The sequence below is a fragment of the Aphis gossypii genome, chromosome 1, assembly GCF_020184175.1.
Source record: "Aphis gossypii isolate Hap1 chromosome 1, ASM2018417v2, whole genome shotgun sequence".
Taxonomy (NCBI): Eukaryota; Metazoa; Arthropoda; class Insecta; order Hemiptera; family Aphididae; genus Aphis; species Aphis gossypii.
This window is the reverse complement of record NC_065530.1, coordinates 31770531-31792668: the sequence shown is the minus strand read 5'-3', so window position 1 is coordinate 31792668 and position 22138 is coordinate 31770531. Positions and strand designations below refer to the sequence as shown.

The 22138-nt window shown below is 28.5% G+C and overlaps 2 protein-coding genes across 5 annotated transcripts; both read left to right on the top strand.

The window, feature by feature from the left end:
• Window positions 1-11122, top strand: LOC114119525 (facilitated trehalose transporter Tret1-2 homolog). The gene is made up of 2 exons (XM_027981105.2): window positions 1-354; window positions 8959-11122. The coding sequence occupies exons 1-2, from the start codon at window positions 291-293 to the stop codon at window positions 10449-10451; spliced, it is 1557 nt and encodes a 518-aa protein (XP_027836906.2). The 5' UTR covers window positions 1-290; the 3' UTR covers window positions 10452-11122.
• Window positions 11123-20087: 8965 nt separating this feature from the next.
• LOC114119540 (uracil phosphoribosyltransferase homolog) lies at window positions 20088-21646 on the top strand. 4 transcript variants are annotated; one of them, XM_027981125.2, is made up of 6 exons: window positions 20088-20234; window positions 20332-20524; window positions 20585-20777; window positions 20841-20985; window positions 21045-21175; window positions 21253-21646. In XM_027981125.2, the coding sequence occupies exons 2-6, from the start codon at window positions 20406-20408 to the stop codon at window positions 21325-21327; spliced, it is 663 nt and encodes a 220-aa protein (XP_027836926.2). In that variant the 5' UTR covers window positions 20088-20234; window positions 20332-20405; the 3' UTR covers window positions 21328-21646. The 4 variants fall into 4 exon arrangements, with proteins under 4 accessions (XP_027836926.2, XP_027836925.2, XP_027836928.2 ...); XM_027981124.2 differs by having other exon boundaries at window positions 20093-20261; XM_027981127.2 differs by having other exon boundaries at window positions 20118-20230.
• Window positions 21647-22138: the final 492 nt, after the last annotated feature.

Genomic DNA, 22138 nt, shown 5'->3' with positions numbered 1-22138 from the left:
CATAACCACTAAGGTACGAGTATTTAGTTTTAGTCTGCTGCTGCTGAGAGTGCTGCACGCAGTCTCGTTACGAAAAAAACGCGCAAACACATTATATATAAGGTACATTACCTAAGCTTACAAGTTTAAACGTTTCATTTACGTCCGCAAACGCGCATCGGGTTTTTTTCAACACTTTTTTTTAATTTTTTAGTTTTTAATTTTAAATTTTTATTGAAACAGTTGTCAATCGATATCTTTTAAATAAATTTTAAACAAATAAACTAACTAAAATAATTTAACGTTTCAAAATGCACAATTTTATAGGAAGCAAATTTAAGGCCAACTGTAGACAATTATTCGCAGCAATTTCAGGTTAGTTTGTATACCTACTATACTCGTATACATTAATTGTGCGTACCTATTTTATTACATATTAAATGCACTTTTTTTTTTAACTTAATTTAATTTAAACTATATTAAAAACATTATACATTAACTAGTGAATTTTAAAGCTTTTTAAAAACTTGTCCCATACATTTTTTAAACAAATAATAAAACGTATAATATATACATTATGTACACAGTACACACACTTACACAAGGAATATAAATGACCGTGTTAAAATCATTTCGAAAACTTAAAAATGCTTCGGAGTATATTTACCGGAAGTATTTAATTAAAATATAACTATTTTACAATTTAACTTCAGGAATAAAAAACAATTTTAAATATGCCTTTGTATTTATATATTCTAAAACAATATGTAAATATAAAGCTAAACAATATTGAATATTTTTTAAATTTCAAATTCTTTCTGGTCAAACATTTATTCTAATTTTTTATTTAATTCAATTTCAAAACTGGACATATTATACAGTATCCACTTGTATACTTAAGTTTACACATAATATACACAGTACCTATGTGTATGATATCATCTTATCTGTAGTTCATTGAGTTCATATTAAAATAATTGAATCTTATCATAATGTATATGATTTTATTTATGATCTATAATGATATGATGATTTATTAACGCTATTTTACAATATTCATAATTTTTACATTATACGCTTAGTATATTTTGATGAAAACAACTAGATTTTACTATGCATAATATAGGTTTAATGAATTTTAAGCGGAACGATGGAACTAGAAATCATTAGAATGTGCGTATTTTTCTTTTCATTTCGGCGGAAAACCTTTTTTATAGGCCGTTAAAGTGGTTCTGGTAATGTGTCATAATAACTCATATAAAACTGTTGGTTTTTTAAATTGCCTGTCAGTCATCAAAAACATATTGTTTATATTATTGTTATTATCACAGCCATAATGTCTTCTCGATTATCGAGACCACCTATCTCCTATACGTGTTTTTATTTTTCGATACTATACACTTTCGGCGTACGATCACGCAGCAAAACGTATACGCAAATATACCCGTCGCGGTAGGTCACCGAAATAATATTAACGTGTCGGCATAGAATGAATGGAAATGGATATAATTTGTACCGGGTCATCGTTTTGTTTAAATCAACATTAAACATTAATTATACATTTATTATACAATAGCTCACATGTACATATCAAACACTGAAACACGCACACAAATGCACATCACCGTTTATGTTATTGGTTGATACAGTACAAATGCGTCGTACGCAATATTATATTTTTATACGTCGACTATAATACGGTACCAACGTATATATAGTGACGAATTAAAAACTATCAACGCCGTTCAGAATCTCGCGCGCGACTGTATTTATTTTATTATTATTATTATTTTGTTTTTTTTTTTTATTATTATTTTTTTTTTTTTAATAACGATGTCCAATATCTGTGGACTATACGTGTTTGAATAACGAGTCGAGTAATTTCGTTATCCGGTCTGATGGGTATATCATCGAAATAATCAGACCGTTATTACAATAATATTAAAACGAAACGAGGTATCTAATATTAATAATTATATAATTGTGTTCGCTAAAATCGGTTAAAAGAATTATTATTATGCACACCTAATACAATAAACACGCGTCGAAATCGACAATAAATCGCAATATTATTATATTACATTTAACTGGGCCAAAACCATACCGTGTAGAGTTGTCGAATTTTCAACAGCTTAATCGGATATAGGTACGGAATGCGTTTCTGCACGGGTCGACCAGCAAAGGTCCGTCGACCGAGGTCAAGTTCTCGGGTTAGGTCGTAAAAAACGCTCGTCGAAAAGCGTCGGTCCGATAAAACGTGCAGTATATATTATAATATGTAGAGACACATATTATACTATACAGCTGAGTGGCAAACGTTATGATATTAAAGGTGGTGCGTACACATATATTGTAACGTACACGGTATAAATTACGCGAGAGTCGTTCGCACACATACATAAGTACGTGTATTACAAGAAGGTATGTACCGCGGTCGATTTACGTTTGAGATAATGTTTAAATTTATATAAAAAAAAAAAAAAACCCTATCATACGTACGACCGACATCGTATATAAATTACGCGGAGGCCCGAGGACGGGAAAATAGAAATTATTGTAGTGTATCGCAGTTACACGCGCATATGTATATATATGCATAAAATACGCGTTTAGATACCTGCGTAGGAACGCACACAAGTTCCCAGCAACTAAACAACACACGTCGCCCGTGTCAGTAAAACACCGTAAATTTCAAAACGAATCGCATACATAGTATAGTATTATATTATGCACCTTGCACGCGTTTCCAATGCAGTCCACACCATCGCCGCCACCTCCCGTCCGATCGCGACGACACAGCCTCCGCCCACCGACAACACCCTCCCCCGTGACCGCCGTTCAGCAGCGCCGGCCGGGGCGACATAATATATACGCGCGTTTATGAAAATATCGTATTCGCTGTACGATATATTTATAATATCGTTGATAATAATATTGTTCGGTATGACACAAGTATATAGATCATAATAATATTATAATATTATTTGCACATATTTTATATATTATATTTTATAATATAGCTACACATTCTGACTTTAATCGCGGACGTCGGATTAAATCGTGTACGGCACCAATTACTATGCATAATAATTGCAGTTATTATATAATAGTACTCAGTATCTTTTCAATACGATTTTAATAGTATAGCTGATGGCATGTGTATTATATGTATATATGCATACATTTTTGTATACACATTATAACCGTTCGTTCATTATTACCGATTTACGTCTGCAGCAGTTGCACGTGATCGGTAAGCACGTAATATATAATATAATATCTGTATTATATTTTTAATTTGTAATATCATACACGTAATTCATGATTATTTTTCGCCCGCCTATAGCGCCGAGCAAAACGAAATCCCGCTGAACAGTAACCCAATTAAATAAAAAAAAATTTTAAAAAAATAGGTAATAAAATTAATATTTATAGACTGCGTACACGATAATGTTATGATAATGCTTACACGGTAGGTGTGGATGATAATATATATATATGTATATATATTTCATAACATGGAAACGGATTACGAGTTAGAGTGGTCAATTATAATATAATATTATGCTCGGCAGAAGTATACGATAATAAACTATAAATAATAACGTCTGGAAATCTATAGAACATCATTCAACCTGTGCCATACACGGGTATGTTATATTGTGTAAAAACATATTTTTGTAACTCGTTTCATTTACAGTGGATATTATTATTATTATTATACTTTATGAGTAAAGCTCGGAAGTTGATCCATTTTACATTTTTTAAAAACTTTGAAGACAATACTTTCTTATATAAAAATGTATTTCAATAGTAATTGAATCTAAATAACTAATTTGTATTTTGTATATTTTTGCATTTTTTACTTTGTAGGTCATTTTTCTACTTTTTTACTCATTTTCCTCGTTTCCGCTAAAGATTTGATTAATTTCAAATTTGCTCCAATCACTTCAACGAATATGGAGAAAAGTTTTTCAAAATATAAATATTACTGTTCAATAATGGTAGTTCATTTAATTTTGACAACATCAAACACGCTTCAATTGTACAATGCATATATTTTAATGCAATAATAATTTATAATTAGTATTTTGTGAACTTTTATTCTTTAAGCCATTATTTGTAACTTTATAGTCATTTTTTTAACATTTTTAGGTCATATTTGCATGTTTTAGGTATTTTTTTAAATTATCAATTTCCAAGCCTTATAATATGAGTGTATATATGATATTATAATTGTGCACATACAATATATATATCGTATATTTACATGGTTAAGGATAAACAGACTTTAACAATCGATAAAGATCATAATACTCTTATCTAATTTACAAAGAATGAAAAAAGTCATCAAAAATTAGTATTTTTCTAACTTACCGTCATTTTCAATATCGAGTTATAATCTTCTATCTGAAAACAACGTCCATTTTTCACGCCATTATCTGCAATCAATATGAAAATCATTTGCCTCTCTTAAAATCTAAAATATATGTATATTATAAGTATATGTCACATTCACTTGATGAATGTATTCGTTTAATGAAAAGTTTTACAGTTTTTCTAATGGAAACCCTTTTTTTTTACTTAGTAAAACAATTAAAAATATCATTAAGTGGATATCATTCCTTGAAATGGATACTAAAATTTGATATCATATAATATTTTTCATCAAATGGCCATTCACTTCGTGAAACAAAATATAATATACATTTAATATATATGATACTGCCATTGGTTGTAAATTATACGAACAAACCATAGGGCATAGACCATACTTCAAAATAAACATAATAAACCATAAAACAATGCACTTAATGATTTTTTTAATTATTTCACTAAGTAAAAAAATGTAATCATAAAATACAAAAATATCATTACAGATGATGCAGTATTAGTACTGTATGCATAATATCTCTTCGACGCCTGGTTTATGTTTTGTAATTCTTCACTATACAGAATATAGATTGATCGGTTTTCTCTTAATACAATAATAATATGAAGCTGACGACAATTTTTGTACACCGTCATAAAAGTATTTAGTAACCCGTAGGTATTTGAAAATTTTCGTGTCAAATAGTATACCGTAAAAACAATTTTTATAGTATACCATTAACCCGTCTTGAACGATACCTTTATCGTAATAAAATAAGTATTTATTGGAATAAATAACAATAACAAATATGGCAACCAATAATAAGTGGACAACTGCACACAATACAGGCTGAGTGAAGAAATATTTTAACATAAATGTGTGCGCTTCAAAAAACTTTGATGATACCTATCGCCAGTCTGTTTTTTTCATGCGATATTTTCATATTGTATAATAATAATATATAACCTACTACGATCGCGAGCTGTTGTGCTACAAAAGAGACTTCACTGAAGAGTTCAAATTAGAGGTGGACATATGAATATTTCGTCCCGTGATTCGAAATGTCCTCGAACCCCTGGCAACGATATAGGTTTTATTGCCGACAAGAATGGAGGGAAACTAAATGCGATATTAAATTTAAGTAGTTGACCATTCTACAATACCATCACTAACCGTAATACCATGCAAACCGCAAACTCGATTGAAATATTACCGTGTATTATTATACCTCACCCTTAATATTATTATACCACATGTTAGTACACGTTATCTAGTTCGCGTGTATAACTTTTTGTCTAATTCAATTTTGTAAAAACTGGAATTAAACAGCCGCTTTTAATATTATAATTTATAATAAACATTATACTATTTAGCTACAGTATACAAAATATGTAGTTATTCAGCAAATTATTAACGAAGACGAGCACAGATATATATATTATGTATAATATATGTGTGTGTATATTGTATGGAAAGTATGAAAAGCGCGAATATTTTTGTAAAAATAAATACCCCGTTCACTATAATATCTGTATTTAGTCGGAAGGTTGTAACTCAACGTTTCAATAGATATATTATTGTTAGGTACATGGTTACTATGTGTGTTAACCATTCGACTAGATATTTTCTATACGGCCAGGTGAACCCAAAATTATAAAAAAATAAATTGCCACACGAACTTATCCCGGACCGGGCTGTTTGATCGTATGTAGAAAAATCTTTATCAGTACATTGGTTTTATAAAGCAGAAATACTGATATCCCTGAGTACAATTATGTGTACAATACTATACAAAATGTAATAAATAACAAACTATTGAAGCCCACCATGCGCATAAGTATATAATTCAACTAATATCACAGCATATAGTACAGAATATATAATATGACTAGGTCATCAAATCAATTACAAATTAACAAATGTTTTGTTTCTATACTGTTTGAAGAACTCAACACGCATATTCTAACCACCACAGCTGCCTGCGCAAAATGCTGTTAAGTTTATTCATACTGTTTAAAATTTTAACTAGACACAATCAATTACATTTAATATGACACGTTGTTTTTTTTTTGGCTACGTTAAACGACCACATTAATACTCTATGCCACTGCAGCCTATACCTACCTACCTGCTACACCATACCCATCTACCAAAAGATTATATTATTAAATAGTTTTTCAGCAGCTGTTTTACGATAAGTGAAATAAATTACATGATATATTATACAGTGTATGACATAACTAAATGTTTCAAAAAAAAAACACATAGGTAATTATTATTATTACTCTGTGAACGTGTTAAAAGAAGAAAAAGAAAAAACTAAAAACATATACATTATTGTGTGTACCTAAATATAATTTATATTTTACACGCTGTTTGATATTAGTGTTACCTATTTTTTATTAAATATTATTATTAAAATCTAAAAGATTACGTTCATCATGATATTCGATTCTAGAAAATTAAGTAGAAGACATTTTAATCAAAAATGAATAAAACTATCGAAAACAAACAAAATATCATGTAATTTTTTCATTTCATACAAATTCAAATCAAATGGATTATTTACCTACGTACTGCATATTTTATATTCAAATGAAACTATTATTATTGGTACCTTTTATTGTAATAATTTCTAAATACTTTTTATCACAGCTCCCAGCTATTTTAATATTAAATTTTTTTATAGTTATTAGTTAAGTATGTTTTATTTTAGCCCAAATTGTATAAATCTATGATAGTGAATTACTAGATAGTTGGATTGTTAAAAGAAACATAAGTACCTATTAAGGGTTTTAATTTTAAAGGTAATGATTCTTTGACATAAAACTTACTTAATATCAAGAAATATTCAAATTTATTTGAAAATTGAAAACAAATTTTAAATATCGTACATATTTGTTATAAACTTATAACTGAAAATTGCATTAACTTTTTATTTTTTATTTTAACTTAATAATTTTAACGTAGTGTTAAGGAATAAATAAATAATGTAGAACTAAAGATAAGGCATATTATCGTAACAATTTAAATTTAAATAGAAGGAAGAAAGCAGTGATATATGCTTTAAAAATCTATTTTTATTTTTAGTACTCTATAGATTATTCTTATCTACTAAACTTATGTCTCCAAACATAAAATAATTATTAAATTATGATTAATGAACAATATGTAACCAATAACATAATATTAGATAACAGCTTATGAGTTATGAATGTAGTAATTTATAACACATAGGTAATGTAAACTGTCACTTGAAAATCGAGAATTTAAACTGTTTTAAAAAAATAAGGGAGTAAGAAACAAATCAAATATGACATTTATTTCTTACCTAGTAGTATTATCTATTTTATTCATAGAAAAATTACCCTATATGACAACATTATTAGTATTCATGTTCGTCCGTTAAGAACGCAATCCCAAAAACGTGGAAATTCTAAATTATTAAATGCTATACATTACTACATTATAGTTGAAATAGAATAAGTATTTTGATAAGATGTTAAGGAATTCATTATCATCACATATTTATCAATCAGTTTAAAATAAAAAACGTAAGGTATAATATTTTATAATTTTCAGTTATTAAGAAGAAATTTTGATATCTTAACCTGCAAAATAATAACTATTTTTGACGTATATCTATATTCTATATACCCGTATACTTGTATATCTATATTTAATTTTAAATCCTACTAAACCTTTGAAATAATGTCAACAGATAACCTCTTTGCTCATCGCATTTTTCATTGACAATTAAAATTCAAAATAATTTTGTATAATATCGTTTAAGTATAAAGCACTATTGTAAATCGGTAATCATTATTAAAGCACTTTAAACCTATAATAATGTCATAACTTATAATGCCATCACAAAATAAAAAATAACAGCATTCTTTACTGTAAAATGTTAAGCAGATGAGTTTTTTTAGAACCTTTGATGTATATAAATTGAAATTTTAACGAAGAATATCAGGGCTATTAAACATAATATTTAAAGGGTAACAAAGAATAATCCTTAATAATGGATGTTAATAATGAATAAACCTATTATTTATTACTTATTACCACGGACTAAATTTATTTATAAAGCTTAATATTTGGGAAACTACTCGTTTAAAACGTGATTTTGTAGACGTCGAGATTTTCAAAAAAATCATTAACTTAACAATTTACAGTAAACGATACCTATTTATTTAAAAAAAAAACTTGCACCGCCAAGTGACATAAAAGAATCTCCAAAAATCAGAATTTGAATTAATGCATAATTAATGTAAATAAGTATGCTTGAATGCTTTATAAATCATCGCAGTGTAGTGTGTATCTATATTGAACTTTTTACTAAGTAAAGGACAGTGTTGTAGACGTTGAATGTGTTCAAAATTTAAACAAAACTATTAACCACGCTACATATAGGTAAACGTAATATTTTATTTATGCAATAAGAATATTAAAATGATATTATTTTAATGTCGTGACTCGTGACGTACTTGATCCGGTCTTAAATTGACGGTCATACCCATTACGATGCGACTAACTACAGGAAACAATAATCAACGGTGTTAATAGCGATAAATTATGTGATTATTATTGTATTATTGTTCCAGTGAATCTCGTCACGTTTTCGTTTGGACTGTATACGGGATGGTCATCCACGGTCTCACCCATGTTCACAGACCCGAAAGAGACTCCGCTCGACCACGTGATGACGGATAACTCGATTTCTTGGGCGTGCAGCTGGGGAATGCTTAGCGCCATATTGGGCACGTTCTTCTGGGGCATGTTGGCGGACAACTTTGGCCGGAAAACCACCGGTTTCCTGACCATGTTACCGTACCTGGTCAGCTGGGTCATCCTGTTGGTGGTCAAGACGGAGACGGCGCTGATGGTGTCCCGGTTCCTGGGCGGCTTGGGAGCCAGCGGGGCGGCCATCAACTGCCCGATGTACGTGGGCGAAGTGAGCGATGAGGCCATGAAGGCCGGTCTGGGCTCGCTGTTCATACTCATGTACAACATCGGCGTGCTGTACGTGTACGTTTTCGGCGTGATGGTCGACTACACCCACCTGAACCTGGCCTGTCTTGCCATCAGCCTGCTGTTCATGATAGTGTGGATGTACGTGCCCGAGTCCCCAATATTCCTCATCCAGAAGAAGCGGATAGACGAAGCGAGACAGTCGCTCATGTGGTTCCGGGGCAAGGACAACGACAAGGAAGTGAGTGACGAAATGGACTCGCTGATGCGACACGGCGACCAGTTGACCAAGGCGACGCTGGCCGACTACAAGAAACGCGGCACGCTCAAGGCTCTGCTCATCGGCCTGGTGTTCCAAGCAGGCACACAGTTCAGCGGCATAAACATCATACTCATGTACACGGTGGACATATTCAAGAAAAGCGGCAGCAGGATGTCCCCGCACTCGTGCACCATACTGGTGGGCGTGGTGCAAGTCATCGGGTCCGCGATCGCCACGTTAACGGTGCACAGGGCCGGCCGCAAGTTCTTCCTGATGGTCACGTACGGCGTCACCGCCCTGGCGCTGATCACCATCGGCACGTGCTTCTACGTCAACAAGGTGGACCCGTCCATCAACACCGGCATACTGCCCGTGCTCAGCCTGTCGGTGCACGTGATCGCATTCTCGCTGGGCCTGGGCATGGTGCCGTACATCATCTACACCGAGGTGTTCCCGGCCAACGTGCGCAACATATGCATGTCGTTGCTGATGTTCTTCAACAACGTGCTGGGCTTCGTCATCATCAAGGCGTACCCGTCCATGTCGGAAGCGTTGCACACGTCCGGCTACTTCTGGATGTTCGGCGCCGTGTGCCTGGCCGTCGTGCCGTACACCTATCTGTTCGTGCCCGAGACCAAGGACAAGGCGTACGAAGACATCCGCCGCGAGTTGCTGCTGTGGTTCCCGGACAGGCGGCACAAGAACAAGGTGGCGGCGGTGGACAAGGAGACCGCCGCGGACCAGGTGGACGGCGGCGACGCGGGCAACGTGGTCGTGGTCGAAGCCAACGAGATGAAAGTCTGCATGGGCAAGGACCAGAGCTGCTTCACGACACCCCAACGCGCGCGCGACAACGTCAAATAATAACAGATACATGGGGTTATACGTTCCTGTGCGTGTACACTGCTGCAGCACGTATACACGAGTAAAGGCCACTACTAAATTATTATTATTATTCTTATTATTATATGATTATTATGTAGTGTCTAATATCTGTGAATATAACTGATTTACGTGGGATGGGAGAGTGGGGAAAATGTAAAAAAAAAGTCGAGTAGTAACCTACTTTTTTTGTATTTTTTTTTTTTTTACGCCACTAAATTCGTTTTTTTATATATTTATTTGAATCATTTTTTACGACAACCGTAGTTTTTTGTATATTTTTTTTTTTGTATGTATGTGTGTGTGTGTGTGTGTGTGTGCGTGTTTGTGGTAAATTAACAATTTTCATTATATAATAATATTGTAACAAGTATAACAAGTATTATAAATAATTTAAGAATGATTATAATTTTAAATAATATATATCTTAATTTTAAGTTTTAAATTAATATTAATTGTTATAACGATATTTTATGCACACAATTTATATGTTAAGACAACAGATACGATAAGGTGACAATCACTTGTTTGTCTAATCACAGTTTTGTATTTAGACTTAACGTGTATTATAAATCAATTTATATATTATATAAATATTTTTTTTATATTATACTAAATCTCATTAAAAGTAAATATAATATTAAAATTCGGGAGTTGTTGTGACATTATTTAATTATTTAAACATTAAATCTATACTGTACAGGGTTCTAAACAACTTAATAATTACCTATGTAATTGTTCTAACATACTACGAGAAAATGAATAATCTTGTTTTTGCAAAAAATAATTTAATTAAACTGTTATGGTAAAAAAAGTTAATTTTAAATCTTTCTGCAAACCTTTCTGTGATAGCTATAACCATAACAATACTTCAACATTCTTTACCAGTATAATACCTACAGTTTTTTTTTTTAATATAAAAAATTGTAAATTTAAATGTTAATAAAATTATTTTGTTTATTCCGTCACGCTAGTACCACTCTACTTAATGAATAATTTAGTGATAAATTGTATTGTTTATTGGTTGTTGCCATCAGTTTTAAGTATACGAGAATCAGTCTTCGGACATATTATTATACTCATTTAAAAAAAACCTCTGAATACTATATTATGATTGTCAAACGAACATTATTCAAGCTGATTGTATATTGTATTTATAATATTGCTGTTTTTTTTTTAATTATCACAGAGTTATTTAAATTTAAAAACATTAATAAAAACACATTAAAAAAAAATCATATAATATTAAAACATTCAAATAAACAATAAGTTAACCGTTTTTATACAATTTCAAAACTTGATAAAATAGAAGCATATAGATTTTTGCCATACTACAATATTATGTAAACTAATTTATATAATATTATTTAAATGTATTGCACTTTGTAAATTTACTTAGTAGGTAATTCTTGCTAAACTTAATAACACTACAGCAATTGAATCACATCTGCTCTAGCAAACATACCCAGTACCTATACCACACTACAGTCGCCAGGTGTGATCCACCCACGATCATTCGTAACCGGAATTATGTCCGGCTTTTTATCATTTACCATTATACCCTTCATTGTAACATTATGCATTTATTTGATATAATATATCATACAACATTGCTGTTCGATAGATTCAATTAAATTATTATAATGATATCACTAAAACAAAATATAACAAATTAAACGTTACCCTTTTCTTAACAGTTAACACCAAAAATTTTCTCTAGACTTGGATATTTGATCAAGGTTAAAATAATAAATACAAATAACTTAACGAGCTAATAGTTGTTTAAATGTTTAATAAAAAGTCTAGACACAATTTCGTTCCTGTGCGAAAATACATTCATATAATATTTCACCTAACCATTGATTAAAATATATATGGTGTACCTATATTCAAACAATGGACTAATATTTCTTAACTATATAATATTATGGTAATTTTACCTTTTTAAATTATATTGAATTCTTTTATTATAATGTTATACTCGTTATAGTATAATAGAATAAACTCTATAAAGTTGTTGAACTTGTAAAAAACATCAACGAAAATAAACATTAAATATATTATATTTATTAGTAAAATAAAGATCAAATATTATATTATGAAGTTGTTATAATTAATAACTTTGTTTTTACTTAACAAAACACTTACTCAGTAACTAAAAATTAGTAATAATATTAATATAACTATTTATAGTTTGTTTGATTATATTATAAGCGTAATCTATTATCTATATAACGTTTATGCATTCATATAATTAGGTATGCGATTATTTTGACTGTATACTTTATAGAAACGAATCCAATTATGTAGTTAGGTACTCCCTACTTAAATTTTAAGACACCACTTAATAATTTTAATTAAACACAGTTCTTAGTTCTTAGATTATAATAATTATTATTGTTTATTAAAAATAATTATTTCAATGCATTTTAAAATAGACCAAAGTACTTAAAATTTAAATATCATCATTAGCTGCTGCAGAATAGGAGACGATATTTCATCCCTCTGTTCGCTAAATAAAAGATATATTTTATTAAATGATACTGTGTTTGATATGAGAAATACATAAAATATAATATAATATAAATATTATTTCATATTTATATATATTTTACTTTAAAATGCATAGTTTCATTTTTTTTCTAATATAAATAAAACTAAATAATTTTTTCAAAAAGTATTATGTACATTATACCTATTTGTAAAATATTACTAAATGTGTTCTTTAAAAGTTATCATAAAAGTTCAATATACTTATTATTATTTTTTTTATGTGTAGGTAGTAGGTACGGATCTTTCAAATCGTACATTGTAGATAGTAGATATCTATATTATATAAACGTTGGTGATTTAAATGTAATCGCAATACTGTTGGAATCAAACGCGTATGCAGGTATGCTCTTCGCCGTTTTCATAACAAATATTATGCGATTCAGACCTTAGCTCATAAAAGCAGCTCAGATGTAATATACTTAGCTCCATACAATATCGTTATTATGATTTTATATGTAAAACTGGTAAGTCGGTTAAGGGTTAAAACTATATCGTACCGTAGTTATACCAAAAACACTATTTTTGAATGGCGCCCACAAAACGGAAAATTATTCGGAAAACCGTATATATTATTATACTAGGAAACTGCAGATATACCCACATCGCGCATATTGGTAGAAAAACATCATAATATAATATTATCATTACGGATGTATGAGCAATTTATCGTTGATGTGCACCATGAAGCACTCGGGTAAACACCCACCAATTGCAAAATAGGCGTATTTTTCGAGGTAGAGAGAAAATCAGCAAATACACTCACATAACACATTATCACACCACAGTCTTTAATTTAAATTTCAGATGTAATTTTTGACTTTAATTTACTTAAAATGTTTTCCCTTCAAAGCTGTTTAAGTAAGCATTAAATATTTTTAATCTTGAAAAGTATATTTTTTATTTAAAAAATCCTAACCTAACCGTTGAATTCTGCAATGAACTGTTTAGCATTTTTATTTTGTTTAAAAAAAAACAATTTGGATTTTAAACATTTACACAAACCACTAATATGTACTAGTTTAAATTAATTCTATTTCCTGTGGGTATTTGATACGCTAGAATATAGTTTGTTCCAAACAGTGATAAAAAAAATATAATATAAGCATTTGCAGTAGTTACCTATCTATAAACATAATATTGCAAAATTATTATACACTCAAAAGGTCATGAATATTAAAAAATGATATTTCAAAGTATAGGTACGCTTGTACAAAGTTCATGATATGAACGAGATAGGTACAACACAAGTTAAAAATAATATAAAAGTTTTGTTTATAGATCACTGCTCAAATTACTTGTATTTATATTATTAGAAATTCCAAAATAGACGTAGTAGGAACGCGTTATAAAATCGATTCAATCATTAGTCCTGAATATTTCTAGATTTCTTCAACTATTTTACTACAATCAAAGCTAAAATCTTAAATATTGTAAAAATAATTACAACTACATACTCGAGATTACTCAAAATCAGTGATTCCTATATTATAATATTATGTATTGATTTTATATAACAAAATGTATTATCAAAGTACGTCTAATAAATAATAAGTATGTTGTGTGTTGTTTAAGTATATTTAATACGTTTAGAGGAGTAATATTTAAATCATGTAATTCCATTGAATAATAATATTTAAAAAAAAAGTAATTGTGACATCAAAAAATTATTTCATAACTAAAAAATGTCAATTTAAATATTTGGTATAATTTCAAGTATCTACTATCTATGGCAGGGCAACTAACTGTTGATCTCGATTACATATTTAACGGGTTGTATTATATATATTTTTAATTTTTATGGATTCTTTTTTAAATATTAAGATTAGATTACCATAAAATATATACAATAGGCACAATAGACACATGTATAAAAACAATTGTATGTATGAATACGAGTATAAATTCAAATAAATACAGTATTTAGACACATCGTAAATTCATGAAACATATATTTTTAAGTTCGAACTTAGTTTTATCATTGATTATAATATTATCCATGATAATTACAAGTATATATATATAATATATATACCAGACGCGTGTCATCACCACAACACTGAGATAAGTATATTGTGAGTCGCAAAAATGTAAACATACTAAATGCATCCAATCGTATAAAGTTTGGGAACCTTTAATCTACGAAATTTTTAATATTATAATAAAAAAATAAAGTTTGTTTGATCAAAAACTTGTGTTTTGTATTCGCATTTTTCCATAATGGCTTATTGAAAGGATTGGTCTTTTTTAATTATTTTGAAAAATACTATATATTTTAAATACACCAAAGTAAAAACTAGGTACAATTTTCTACTATAGAAGTCACTGTTTTCTAATATGAAAAGTGTATTAAGATAATAAAAAATACTTACACTTCACAATAAATATATTTTTTTATTTTTTATTCTAACTATCAAATAAATTCGTGAAATTGTTAATAGATTATATTTAGTTTTTTCACCTAAAACGTGGCATCTGGCCTTTCGTGTAATATACTACAAATCATAAATTCTTCATATTTTATGTTGAAATAATATTTACCAGTTATATCTACTTAAAAAATAGATTAGTAAAAAATTAATAATTTGTATTTCAAGTAATTTTTGGATATAAATAACCAGATTTACCAAATTTGTAAAAAGACAATGAAAATAACTTACTAATGCATATAAATCCTCCCCAGACCCCAAGTATCCACCAATTTATCAATATCATTACATGTGCACTCCATATCTATTATATAATTTTTTTTATAAAATTTTCCTCAAGTACATGCATGCATAAACGAAAACGAATAAATAATACATATCCTGGATTTTGTTATGGTTATAGATAACACGAGATAGTAGAGGTATAATATAGGTATAGGTACAAACTATAATATTGTATGATTTATTCTCTAAAAATTCACATAACATTTTGGTTTTACACGTCAGAATTTTACATAAATAGGATGTACCTTTTTTATCATCATTGGTAGGGTAGGCACCTATAACCACAGTGTCCTTATAAAAGCTAACTACAAACGATGTTTTTATTTTGGCAGTGTGTCAGATTTTTGTAATCTGTATCACTGCCAATATTTTCTGTTTATCTGATGGCTGTCAAATATATATTAAGCATTATAATATATTACATTTATCTTGAAAAAAATTAAGTATGAACTGATTTTTATGTTTGCGATTTTCGTTTTTACACTCTAATATGTACTTACAAATTACAATCAGTTCATAAATTAAATTAATATCTAGAACATACAGATAAAATTAGTTAGGTACTAAAATAATTTATTTGTTTCATAATAAAACATAACTTAATAACTCAAGTTATAATGATATACGTATAATATTAAAAATAAATTATAGGTATCCGAGTATCACTATACTTTTTTTATATAAAAACACTTAGATGTATATTGAAAACGGAAGTACCTATACTTGTACTGCAAATAGTGCCAATAAATAGTTTGGTTTGAACTAAAATCCGTCGTACATGGATTTAATGGCTCTATTTGATTAAATGATATATTATTATTTAGAATTTTAAAACTAAAATAGTTTAAAAAATATACAACTCAAGTCAAAACAAAAAAAAACTTTAAACCATAAACTTCATCAATTGCGTTCACTATAAAAATCCAAACTATTACTGCAAAAAAAAATATTATTATACAATTTACTAATCCTCCACTTATAGAATTCAACTTTGGGAAGCATCCAAAAACTCAAATATAAAAATTATACAATCCTTCCAATCAATATCCCTTAGAACAATAACTAATACTCCACGGTATGTTAATAATTGAACGTTACTTAATGATTTCAACATAATGATCATTCCCATTCTAGCATCTAAATTCTACAAATAATTCTATATAATAAACCACAAATCCTCTCATATCAAATGTATTCTCTCTAGACCTATCCGATACAACCTACCATCTGGAAAAAAAATAATCCTAAGATGTCAACTTAATTATTTATACTCCAAAAAAAATCAATCCTCGAACTTAGATTTCAGATAATTTATTAATGTTATTATTACTTATGTCAATGGATATTTTCTATACTCATATCTTTCTCATGCCATATTTTTCTTTTTCCATCGAATGAATAATCATCAATAGGTACTTACTACTTATTGTATTTTTCAGTATAGATTGTAAATATAAATTATATATTACCTATAATAAAAGTAATAATTGTCTTGCTTTTCTCACAATCTTAAATATAAAACATTTAATTAGGTTTATTAAATTTAATTTGTACTTATATATTACTATTAATCATACTACATAACTACCGTATACAAGAACAAATTATATCAGAAGTAAAAGGGTAAGTCACTTTGCTGATATAATATTCCCAAATGGCTACGCACATTAGGGAAGTAATGGTTTAATGTGGCTTAATTTCGATGTAGCATTATATTGTAATGGTATCATTTAAGACCAGCTCCGAGTTGCGTCGTCTAACCTCTAATTATAATTTATTAACGACATTATTAGTTATAGTTGCACTTAAATACTGTATTACCTTTGAATTGTTTATTTTTATTTAGCTAATAGTATTTTTGATAACACCCATCAACTATCGGTTTATGCGAACATTTAAAATCCCCCTTCTCTCGTGTACATGCATATTGAAAGGCTTACCAATTGGCAATTACCATTGCTTTCTTAGTTTCTTACTTACAGTCTACACTCTACACCAATTAATTTTGGATGTAATAAACATGTAGATATTTATGAAGATAATATATGATTTTTAACAAAATAAAATTAATATAGAATTTATCAAAAACATTGTTTTGCTGCAATGTCCCAAAGAATCTCAATATAATTAATAATTATTACTTACTCCTCTTATTTGTTATAAATTATAAGTACCTACTACAAATACAATAGTTTCCTAGTTTTAAGATTAAGAAAATTAATTTAAATTATTTTTAAACTTTGGTTTACGTTTGTAATCATTAAAATATCTTTATATATTTTTAATATATAAAATATTAATTTAGAATAGGTAATCTAATTATTATATTTAAATCATAACTGAAATAACTCGTAGTAATAGCTTATTATATTCGTTTATAACATTTTTAAAAGTACATAATAGATACAGGGTACTCACTACTCACTTTATTTGTATATACACAGACGTACAGACAGTCCCGTAGAGATTTACTATTATATTTATAACAATATAACTTAGTTAGGAAGGTAAAAATTATCCACAGTATTCCAAAAATCTAAACTAGACAGTAAATTCTCGGGGGACTGAAACGTATTTAGTTCATAGGTTATATAATATTATTTTATTTTGTAAATAAATCTAATTCCCGTATACTTAACATAAATAATTTAAAAAAAAATACTTTATTAAATGTTGTTTAATCTAATAATCTGGTACAATCTGTTTAACTGTTTAAGAGTATTAGATACGTAACAAGTAATAGCTTAAATCATCATTGAACTATTGAGTTGTTAGGAGTTTATAAAATATATGTTGATAATATTATAAAAATATACAATATATAAATACATTATCATTATTATTATTATTATTATTTGCATTGATGATAAAAATTAGTGATATAACAACAAAAACCCTTCGTAAACTACGTGTAAAAATGACTAAGTAAAAAAAAAATTAGATTTTTAAGCACAATAAAGATGTGATAGGTATCATGAATACTTAATTCTAAGTAGGTATATTGAATTTAAGTAAACTTATTTTGTTTCAAGAATTAATTTACTTGGCTAGGAATTATTTCTTAAAAAAAACAAAATAATTAAATGTCGAAGGACTATTAAAATATAAATTATTATTATTAAAATGTATATACTATTTTAAATAATAACTCGCCAAGTAAATTAATTCTTGAAATAAAATAAGTGTACTAAAATTCAATATACTTATCATTTATTCATGTTATCACATCTTTATTGTTCTTAAAGATTTAATATTTTTTTTTTATTTAGCCATTTTTACACGTAGTTTATGAAAGGTTTTTGTTGTGATTTACCTATATGTATGTAAATTGAATAAAAGCGTTAATAATATTTTTTAGTATTATTATTTAGTTTGGCTATCAAAATGAATACTTTAATCACATAATAAACATTATCTTAGGCGAATAACAAGAATTATATTTTTAATTCATAATAATATATACATTATATGTAATATACATAACATATATACATACAAAATAGAAATATATGATATAAATTTAGTGATTTTAGACATTTTAGGGAAAAAGCTCCCCATGGATCTGTGTTCAATAATTTTACACTAGGAATTTGGAATTAAATTTTTGATTGTTAGATTAAGTTCCTATTTACTTTATTTATCTGACGACTGAGCCACTGAAGTAAATTAAAAATGATGAATTGATTCGTACCACGCGATTACACGAGTGTTTTTTATGTACCTAATCATTAATCAGTTATCAATACAAACATATTAAAACATATAATTATTATTACAATGTACTTACATTTTTGAGACATGAGTTATAACCAGTGTCGGCCTGGGATCTAAAGGGCCCAGGAGGCAAATTATTCAAAGGGCCTCTCAAAAAAATAGTTTTTATTAACAGCTTTTATTTTAATAAAAAAAAAATTGAATGTTAAGATTAAAAACATCTATATTAATACAATATGTAACCACAAAATGTAATATGTATAAAAAATTAAAAACTGTATAATTGAACAAAACTAGATTTTTGTATAGTACATTTTATATTAGTAATCCTCTTAATAAATTTGATGAGTGAGCAGCATTGTCAATCAATTTTTTCGCATACCACTGGGCTATATATAGTAGGTACATTTTGGTAAATAATTTCATTAATTTCTTGAAAAATACGGGTAAGGGCCTCGGAGGCGATCGCCTCCTAGCCGCCTGGGCCAGGCCGACACTGGTTATAACTTGATGATAAATTGATTAATAATATCATAGTTAAATTGATTGATAATATCACAGTTTTTTAAATTTGGCGCTCATTTCATATGCATTATCATCCTCAAGTTACCAGAGTGAGAATTTAGTAATAAGATTTTTTGTAGGTTATGTTATTTATCAGAAGCAAGACAATCAAATAATAAATATTAATTTTCTATAATTTAAAAATTATTAGTTTAAGTAGGTATTATTAGTTTTTAGTTATTACAATTTTACATTATTACACAAAAGCTTCGTAGCCTCGTAGGTAACTCGTAAACATATTAATTATTAGGTTAGTACATGGTATAGAATTTTATATTTATTATTTAATCCTTTTTTTTTTTTTTTTGGAATATCTGTAGGCTCATTTTGAAAACTTTACAACACTTTAATTCCTCTATCAAGTAAGCATTTTGTGATCGGCTTTTGAATAATCATGTCCGCTCAATGTGAGAAAGTCAACTCTACTAGTCCAGCCTACGAGTTTGGTCCTAAATTAAAGCTGTTGCGCTCCAATGACCAGGTTCGGGAACTGCAGACCATACTTAGAGACAAGTAAGTTTGTGGTACCGTTACGAATGCATTTATGAAACTAAGCGTTCGTACGGTCCACAGAAACACAAGTCGAACGGATTTCAAATTTTATGCTGACCGTCTAATTCGTCTAGTCATTGAGGAAAGCTTAAACCAGTTACCATTTGATACTTGTATGGTTATGACACCTACTGGTAATTACTACAAAGGCACCAAATACCAAAGAGGTAACTGTGGTGTCAGCATTGTGCGTAGTGGAGAAGCTATGGAACAAGTAAGAATTTCCAAATATTAAAGAAAACCTATTTGCAATTTTTTTCATTGTTTAATTGTTAAGGGTCTACGAGACTGTTGTCGATCGATACGTATCGGTAAAATATTGGTTGAATCAGATTCAGATACTCATGAAGCCCGTGTGGTATATGCTAAATTTCCTCATGATATAGCAGATAGGAAAGTTTTATTAATGTATCCAATAATGAGTAAGTAATGTTGAAGACAAATTATCCAGACAATATACCCAATAATGCATTGTTTTTAGGTACTGGTAATACTGTTATTAAGGCAGTAAATGTGTTAAAGGAACATCGAGTGGCTGAAGACAATATAATTCTATCAAACTTATTCACTACACCTATTGCTGCTCAAACTATTACCACAGCATTCCCATTGGTTTGTTTTATTTGCAAATAACCTTTATAAATCTTAGATGATGAAAAATAATTAATTTTTATGACTTTTATGCTTAGATGACCATACTAACATCAGAACTTTATCACATCGCGCCCAACCATTTTGGCCAAAAATATTTTGGTACTGATTAAATATATTATTTGATTTATTATTGATATTTGCACAATATTATGTTTTTGGTAAGTAAGACTTTTACCATGCAAATCACAATGTGACCAATTCAAACAGACTTAATTATATATTTTCTTTCAACAATTTTTCCTATCGGTCAATTTTAATCATAAGATACAATTTACAACGTCTTATAACTTTATTTCAAAACATTTTTGTTTTTGTTATTACATAGATAGGTAATTAATTATAATTTTGTGCTAAGAACTTTTATATTTCGACTGAAATGTATTCAATATAAAGCTGTTTGTTTACAGTATTAAATTTGAATAAATGATATTTTAAGTTTTAAATTTTTATAAATTATCCAATAAATAAAATGGGTAGGTAAAAAAAAAATAAGTTATTAGTTATGAACAGTTTTTAATTATTTTGATACATTTTATATGACTTGTATTTTAATGACAATGTGATGCGATGGGTTATGTATTTTATGATGAAAATTTGTCCTTATTGGTACATAAACAATTATAATTTATTCATCCTTCTAAAACACATAACTCACCATACTTCTTAACCAAACTACATTTTTTATTAACCTTAAACCATAAGTTAATTTAACCACATGATATTTACTTAAATAAATGGAAGTATTTAAATGTCATTTGTAGAAAAACTAAAATTGAATAAGGTTTTTAAAAAATATATATATATATATTATCTCCTTATAACATTGAATCATTAAAATAATTTTTTTTTATACTAAATGTTTACACACAATCTATTACAATACGTATTTCTTCTAAAACCACAAGATTTTGATTATGCCAC

Coding starts and splice junctions, on each gene's coding strand:
- LOC114119525 (XM_027981105.2), top strand. CDS start 291: ATGCACAATTTTATAGGAAGCAAATTTAAGGCCAACTGTAGACAATTA. Junction 355..8,958: donor ATTATTCGCAGCAATTTCAG/GTTAGTTTGTAT, acceptor TTATTGTTCCAG/TGAATCTCGTCACGTTTTCG.
- LOC114119540 (XM_027981125.2), top strand. CDS start 20,406: ATGTCCGCTCAATGTGAGAAAGTCAACTCTACTAGTCCAGCCTACGAG. Junction 20,525..20,584: donor CAGACCATACTTAGAGACAA/GTAAGTTTGTGG, acceptor TACGGTCCACAG/AAACACAAGTCGAACGGATT. Junction 20,986..21,044: donor ATTAATGTATCCAATAATGA/GTAAGTAATGTT, acceptor CATTGTTTTTAG/GTACTGGTAATACTGTTATT.